This window comes from Triticum dicoccoides, chromosome 7B (genome assembly GCF_002162155.2).
Source record: "Triticum dicoccoides isolate Atlit2015 ecotype Zavitan chromosome 7B, WEW_v2.0, whole genome shotgun sequence".
NCBI lineage: Eukaryota > Viridiplantae > Streptophyta > Magnoliopsida > Poales > Poaceae > Triticum > Triticum dicoccoides.
In genome coordinates, this window is record NC_041393.1 from 547689436 (window position 1) to 547697322 (window position 7887).

The 7887-nt window shown below is 43.7% G+C and overlaps 1 protein-coding gene across 1 annotated transcript; it reads left to right on the top strand.

The window, feature by feature from the left end:
* Window positions 1–776: 776 nt before the first annotated feature.
* LOC119339098 (putative disease resistance protein RGA3) lies at window positions 777–6893 on the top strand. The gene is made up of 3 exons (XM_037611265.1): window positions 777–789; window positions 1879–5691; window positions 6335–6893. The coding sequence occupies exons 1-2, from the start codon at window positions 777–779 to the stop codon at window positions 5679–5681; spliced, it is 3816 nt and encodes a 1271-aa protein (XP_037467162.1). The 3' UTR covers window positions 5682–5691; window positions 6335–6893.
* Window positions 6894–7887: the final 994 nt, after the last annotated feature.

A 7887-nucleotide genomic window follows, 5' to 3' on the forward strand; every position in this document is an offset into this window, starting at 1 on the left:
TCAGAAACCCTAACCCTAACCCTAGCTCTACCACTGACCTGATAATGCATACCGTCGTCGTCGAAGGAGATCTGCAGGCTGGACAAGTCGTCGCTGCTCTCATCCTCGAAGACCATGGCGCGGCGGCGGTGGCGGACGCGGCGGTCTGCGCGGCGAGCGGCGGCGGATGGGAGAGACGAGGGCGATGGGGCGAGGAGAGGGACAGAGTGCGGCTGGCTCCGGTTCGATTCCACCCGAGCCAGCTACATACATCGACCGGGCCGGATGTGACGAGTGACCAAGCGGGTGCGCGCGGGTACGCCACCGTGGCACCTGACACATGGGCCCGGTCGGTTATATACATGGTCAATACGTGTTTATATGCCTGTCAGACCGTTTACAACACTTAGGTTTAGAGTTGGTACTGCACGGCAAAAAAAATTGACTTGTGGTACTGAGTTGCCGCGACGTGTCGAAGTGTGGTAGTTCTTTGCAATTAACTCGGCCTGGTGTGCAGGCTTTGGTTTTAACATCGAGCCAGGCCGGGCTTGCGGATGCGTGCCACCCGCCGGCGGCGAACGGCCGAACACAACCCAACGCCCGCCTTGACCGGCGGCGAGGCGAGACGCTCTTCTGTATCCACATGCGATGGCGCGAGGGACTGAGCAGACATTCCTAGCCATTGGCTTGTTCCGGCGCCGGCCCGCCGTGCGGGTCACGCCGCGCCTCGTCCACCATGTGCCACCATGGCAGTGGCACCACCATCGTCGCCTCGCGCCGCACGCGTGATGCGGGCCATGGCTGGGGCGGGTTCTGTGGGGTGGTGGCCTGGTGGCCGCTATTTTTTCCGCGCGAAAGCTGGAAGTCAACTATAGCTGGGTAGGTCTACTCCTCCTCACGTCTCCCATGTCCCAAACTTGTCCCCATTTCCTCAGATCTACCCCCCTCTTTGCCCTGCCCGTCGTCCACACACATTTTGATTGGCTAAGGGCCTGTTCGGAGACCCGCCGCTCCACGAGGCCGCTCCCGGAGCGGGCGGAGTTTCAGTTAGAAATCGTGGAGCGCGCATGTAGGTACTTCGCAGATTCCGAAATTTCAGGGAGCAGGTGGATATCCGAACAGGCCCTAAATCAAGAGTCTCTCTTGATAGGACTTCTGATCCCACCTATCAAGAGTATCAGGTACTGCTACACACATTTCACTAGCTACTGTATGCTGTGTTTGGCCTGCTATCTTGGAGTCAATGTTCATCTAGATGCAAGAGTTCATTGTCCTGCTGCAGTTTTGTACTATTACCTAAATCATGGATCTGGTTCAGGCTTTCTTCGTACTGGTACTTAAGTCGCCGAGATTTTCAATCCTTGTTTTAACAGGTGTAATATGTGATTTGATTGGGGAAATCCGATCAACAATTGTCTGTTCTGTTTGCATTCTCCTTAGTGAGGTTGGATCGGTGTTTTGATCACTGTAAATGTTTATGAAGTACTGCGATATTTCTTCAGTTCGGTGAAATGTGGCAACAAAGCCATCTAGTTTAATGGTTTTGAGGAAGGAAAAAAAAGGTAGTTTTAGGACGATTTGCCAAAACTCCAATTTTCTGACATGTATCCATTTATCAAGGAAAAAAATCACAGACTAGCTGTCAAAGTGTATTCACAATATGAGCAAACTTGTTAAAGTAGTATCAATTGTTTGAGCGCATTCCAAAACTTCTGTCACCTGTGGAAGATTTTTGGCTAATTTTATACTGTAATAGTTTGTATTGGACACATCGAGCTTCAACTTACTCGATCCTCAGCTGTAGACATGTTTCTGAACATCCTGTACTTGTGTGACATGTGTACTTTACTTTGTGTTATCTATTCACCACTTAAAACATTTAACTGTTATGTTGTACAGGGATATTCCTTGATTACATGGCAGCAGTATCAGCAGTCAGTGCTGTAGGATGGTTTGTTTCACCTATTATTAGAAGGATGGTTTCTTTGGTGCAGTCCTATATGTCAAACCAGTACAACTGGAAATCTGAGATGGTATCTGATCTCAGGAATTTGGAAACCACTTTAATGGATATACTCATCGTAATTAGTGCGGCTGAAAGGCAACACGTAGTGGACACAAATCAGATACTGTTATTGCAGCAAATGAAAGATGCAGTTTCTGATGCAGAAGATGTCTTGGATGAGTTTGATTATATGCTTTTAAAACAAAAGGGTAAGCAGAAAGGCCTTGTCAGACGCATGGCCTCTTCCCTCTCTATTGGTAAGCGTTTGGTCAATATTGACAATTTCAGGTCAGAATTGCGGAAGGTCCTCAAAAGCTTGGAGAGAGTTAGAACTTCTGCAGACATGTTTGTCCGACTGATGACATTGGAGAGCTATAACCCCAGTCAATCCCTTCAATTTTCCCAAGCAAGGATCACAGGATCTCTTTTGCATGAAGATGCAATTTTTGGGCGAGAAAATGAGATTGCTCAGCTAGTGGATCGGCTGGTGAATCAATTTGATGAATGTGCACTGAACGGTGAACATAACTTCAGGACGGAGGTTCACACTATTATTGGTGTTGGAGGCATTGGCAAGACTACTCTAGCTCAACTTATTTATAACAATGAGCAAATAGCTGATACTTTTGACCTAAGAATGTGGGTTTGTGCTTCCAATAATTTTGACAAAACTAGACTTATCAAAGAGATGATAGCATTCACAACTGATGGTGAAAATGCTGAACTGGCCAACTTTAATTTCAGCATGCTCCAGGAAGAACTTGAACGAAGACTTTCGTGCAAGAGATTTCTCTTAGTGTTGGATGATGTGTGGTATGATGAGAAATACGGAGTACACATCAATAAGGAGATGTGGATGGAATTATTAGCTCCCGCCAAAAAGTCAGCAAATATCTATTCTAAGAGTCTAGGGCGAAGCATATCAGGAAGCAAGATTCTAGTGACAACCCGAACAGAATTGGTTGCAAAAATGCTAGACTCTAGAAGCTCGTTCATTTTACAAGGTCTTGGAAGAGATGATAGTTGGTTATTGCTCAGACGATGTGCATTTGGCAGCAAGAAGCCAGAAGATTATCCGGAGTTGAATGGAATTAGAGATCAAATTGTTCAGAAACTTAAGGGCTCACCTCTAGCATTGAAGGTTATCGGAGGGTATTTAAATGGCGAGGGCAGAGAACTATTGTGGGAGGATGTTCTTCACATTAATGTACTCAATCCAAACGATATTTTGACCATCTTACATTTAAGTTATGAAAGTTTGCCAGAACACCTCCAACAGTGCTTTGCATATTGTAGTTTATTCCCAAAGGATTATCGTATTGATCCAAATAGATTGATCTGGATGTGGATAGCTCAGGGCCTTGTTCATCTAGATGGAAACACCAGTAGGAGCTTGGCAGATATTGGAAGGGGCTATTTCAGTGATTTGCTAGCTCGGTCTTTTTTCCAAGTGCTCCGCTATGGGGGTCAAACATATTACACTATGCATGATTTAATGAATGACCTCGCACTTCACGTTTCCCATGGGGAATGCTTTAGGGTTGACCATGGCAGCATTGGGGTGTTACCTCATTATATTAGGCATTTGTCCGTGTCTGCTGAACAACTGGGAGATCTTGTGAACTATGATGGTCTTGGAAGACTGCGCACATTTATAGTTCTGAATGAATCTTGGTTCTGCTCCAAAGTCTGCCTGAGTCAAGATATACTCAATAAACTCAAGAGTGTGCGGGTGCTGGATGCAAGTGGGTGCTGCTTTGAAAGTTTGCCTGAAGCCATCAATGATCTGATACACCTGCGTTATCTAGCCATCCGACGCACTTATTACCCACTTCCTGCAACAATCTCCAGACTCAATCATCTACAGGTCTTGTCCGTGCAGTATCATTCATGTGATTCCTCCAGGATATCATGCTCAAACAAGAGAAAACAACTGAAATATTCAAGGGGGGAAGTGAACACTACTGGAGGTCGTTTCAGTCTTCCTGAAAGCATTAGCAGGCTTATTAACTTGGTGCATGTTGATGTAGAGAAGGCTTACACTGTCATGTTATGGGGTATGTATCAGCTTCCATCTGTCGAGGGTTCGGGAGAATTCCTTGTTAATAAGGAGGAGCAAAGTTTGGTCCAACTTCAGGATTTCAACAAGATCCGGGGAGAGATTGCTGTTAGGTTACTGGAGAACGTAAAAAGTAGAGAGGAGGCTGCTAAGTCTCATCTAGACTTGAAGGAACACATATCCAAGTTGGAGCTGGAATGGGGACCGTGTGATGGTGCTCATGATAAGGATGTGGGTTTTCAGGTACTTGATGTATTAAAACCACACCAAAATCTTGAACAACTGACAATCAGTGGATACCCAGGTGTCTGCTCTCCTTCTTGGCTGGAGTCTGGTTGGCTGAGAAGATTGAAATTGATCTGTCTACGAGATTGTAAAAGATTGGAGGTACTTCCACCTTTATGGGATCTCCCCTTACTCAGAACTCTTGAAGTACGGAGAATGGAAGAACTAAAAGCACTCGGCCAGGAGTTCTTTGGCCAGGCTGGATTTCCTTCTTTGGAGATATTGCTACTAGAGCGCTTACCTAAACTGGAGTGGTGTCTTGTGGACAATGATCAAGTGTTACAGAATCTCAAACATCTATCTGTTTCGAGCTGTCCACGGTTAAGAGCATATCCCACCCATCCTCGTACACTCAAACATATAGCTGTACTTGACGAAGAAGATATCCAAGCTAAGGTTCACACTTATAGCTGTGAACTATCAAGATCATTTTGTCGCCTGTTATCGAGCTACTTCCATGTTTTTCATGCTCATCACCTAGAATCTGTAGAAAATATGGATATTTATGTCAACCATTTGGTACACATGCCCAGGACATTGTTTAACAATCTGAAATCACTCAAAATGTTGTATATATACGGTATCGATCGGGCCAACACATACTCAGTAATTACTACATTCTGGGATGAGAATGGGAGCAGCGTACTTCCTTCCTCACTTATATGCCTTAAATTAGGACGGTGCTACCTGCAACCATCCTCTTTCGCAAAGCTGTTGAAGAACCTCCCGTCGCTTGGTACACTATGCTTAAGTGAATGTAACACTGTTGAGATACCTGGTCCACCGTTAAGGCTGAACCATTTGAGGATGCTGAAACGGTTGGACATTTATAAATGTGATTGGATTTCATCTTTTACGGGATCAGAAGCACTGCTGTCCCTTGAAGATATGAAGATAGATCATTGTTATGACCTGGAATCCGTACCAGACTTAGATGACATGCCATCTCTTCAGAAACTACATTTGTATCATTGCCCTCAAGTTATGCGACTGTCCAAAACAGGCCACCAAACTTCACTGACTGAACTGGTTGTAAGATCGTGCAATTCGCTATTATCTCTGCAGAAGTTGTGTGACCTTGTTTCCCTTGTGAAGCTGACGATTATAAGTTGTTCTGATTTATTGTGGCTTCCTGATATGGATGGCTTTTATTCGCTTCGGGCTCTCTCGATTTCTGGGTGCCCCCGGCTGATGTCACTGCCACGGAGGGGTCTTCCTGTATCACTTGAAACGTTTTTCCTGTCTCGATGCCATCAAGCACTGGAGGAGCAGTTTCAGCGGAAGGAAGGTCCAGATTGGAACAAGTTTGCCGCCCTTCCAGGATGCAGGGAGGCCCGTACATGGTTATGGTAAATTTTCGGAGGTTGGCCTTCTGATAAGTGATAACTATCCTGAATTCAATCTCTCAGATGCTTTTCTTTGGATAATGTTTTATTTTTGCATATAAGCAAACCTAAAGAAAATTGTCAACTATATATACCTTAGGTAGAGATTATGTTTCTTTTCACTTGTTATGTCATACCTCAGACTGCTTTATACGAGGAAGTTCAAGCTGTGATAAGTTAGTTGGAATTTTGCATTGCATGTTTTCGCTTTTAGATCTTACATTGTTGTTAGGCGCTAAAAGTAGATATCCTTTTTCTTAGGCTTATGAGATGAAAAAGAAAAGAAAAATAGTTGCCAACTATATATAGTAGATGATTATGTTTTAAGTTGAAAATCTTTGTAAACTAATGGAAGTTCGAATTCTAAAACTCATCTCTTCTTGCAAAAGACAAACCAAGACCGATTGTAGAGAAAAAACAAACTAACATAATCACCTCCTGTGAAGTCTAGAAAGAACAAACTAACACAACCAACTTGTGTAAAGTCTAGAACAAATACAGGAATGCTATTATAAGGTTTTGAAGTTTGTGTGCTGTATTCTCACCCAAAAAATGGAAACTTGATTTCCTTTGTTTCGAAAACTAACTACTATGTTTATTACTTTATTATGCCGCGCACAGGTGTTTCCGCGAAGAAAATCTTTTGTACATATTTCTGGATACTGATGGGAGGAGGGGTGCTGGAGGTGCAAGCACATCACACTGGAAATAGCTGGATTCATGTAGGCGGACAATCCTTCTGTAGGTACTACTGGCAAGAATAAGATCAACATGGAGGGGCAGCCCACAGAGGATGAGAACAATCTATTACATGAATTCTCTTTTTGGTTGTTGGCAAGACGAGGTTGCAGGCCACCTGTTCCGGCGCCGAGAAGAAATTCCGTTCGATGTGCAGACTGGGCTAGAGGTTTACTGCGGACAGGTTCAGAAACGCGGACACAATGTTCAGAGAAGGGGATTTCATATTGAACAGAGGGGTGTGTATAGGGTGGTGATATTAGCTTCACCGTGGACTCCAACTCTGCTCATGTGGTAATGCTTGCTTCACAGTTAATCTGTTTTCCTTTTCTTCCATGAGGTAACGAGTCAAAAATGAAAGCTTGTTCGTTCAAGCACTGGACAGTATGGCACCCCGGTTCTGTGAGATGTGTGTTATCAATTTGTCATCCTCTTTTATGCATGTATGTCTCTCTATTGAGGAGATCTTGGAATTTGCTAGAGGACTGGAACTTCTGTACTGTGTTTCTATGGAAGTTGATAGAGCAGAATTTGCTTCAATCTCCACAAATTGACTCCAGGTTCTCTAAAAATTAATGGAGTACAGTTTTAAATCCTTCGATTAACCAACTCTGATTTCAGTCATCGTAGTACATACTGTTTGGCAATTTTATTTACATTTTCCATCAGCAATTCATCTGGCCGGTTCTGCAAGCGATCTCATTGAATCCGAATGTGACACGAATGATGCCTGTGTCATTGGGTTATGGTACCTGGATCTAGGGAAGTTGTTCTTTCTCTTCATCTGGGTACTGCTGGTGCGACCATGCGAGTGCTGATCTAAATAACTAAGCTTTGGTTGATTTGGGTTGTTATATGAAGTATTTATTTGTCTTGTAATGACATGGTCTTTATAGATCGGTTGTATTCGTCCGCTCTGCAAATGATTGGTTGTTTGATCATTTTTTTAGTTGCCTCCACCGCCTATCTCTGATCGAAATCCAGTGCCACTTTCATCAAACTAGGGTGTGATGCATCTTTTCATTTTCAGAAAAAGAAGAAAAACCCTCCATCAGAGTACAATTGCAGGGATTAGTAGACTATAAGATGGATGTGTTTATAGTGTCCAAATGGAAAAACCTACAGTACTGAGAAGCTCGAACTTGTTGCTGATGTTAACGCTTGTCTCGCTGCTCTTCCGGGCGGCAAAACGCATTCGAGTGAACATCGTTAATTTCTTTAGCACAAGGGAGGGACACTGTCATCATTTCCACACTAATGGACCTACAAGGCCAAATGTTTAATCTACCAGTCAAGCTTCACTTAACACATCAGTTTTCCTCTAATATCTCTGACTCTGTACATATGATACTTGTTTTCGTTTGGTAACACTGCATGAACAAAATATATCGTCAAACATGTCCTCTGTATCGGTGCATGCCTAGATATCTCAATTT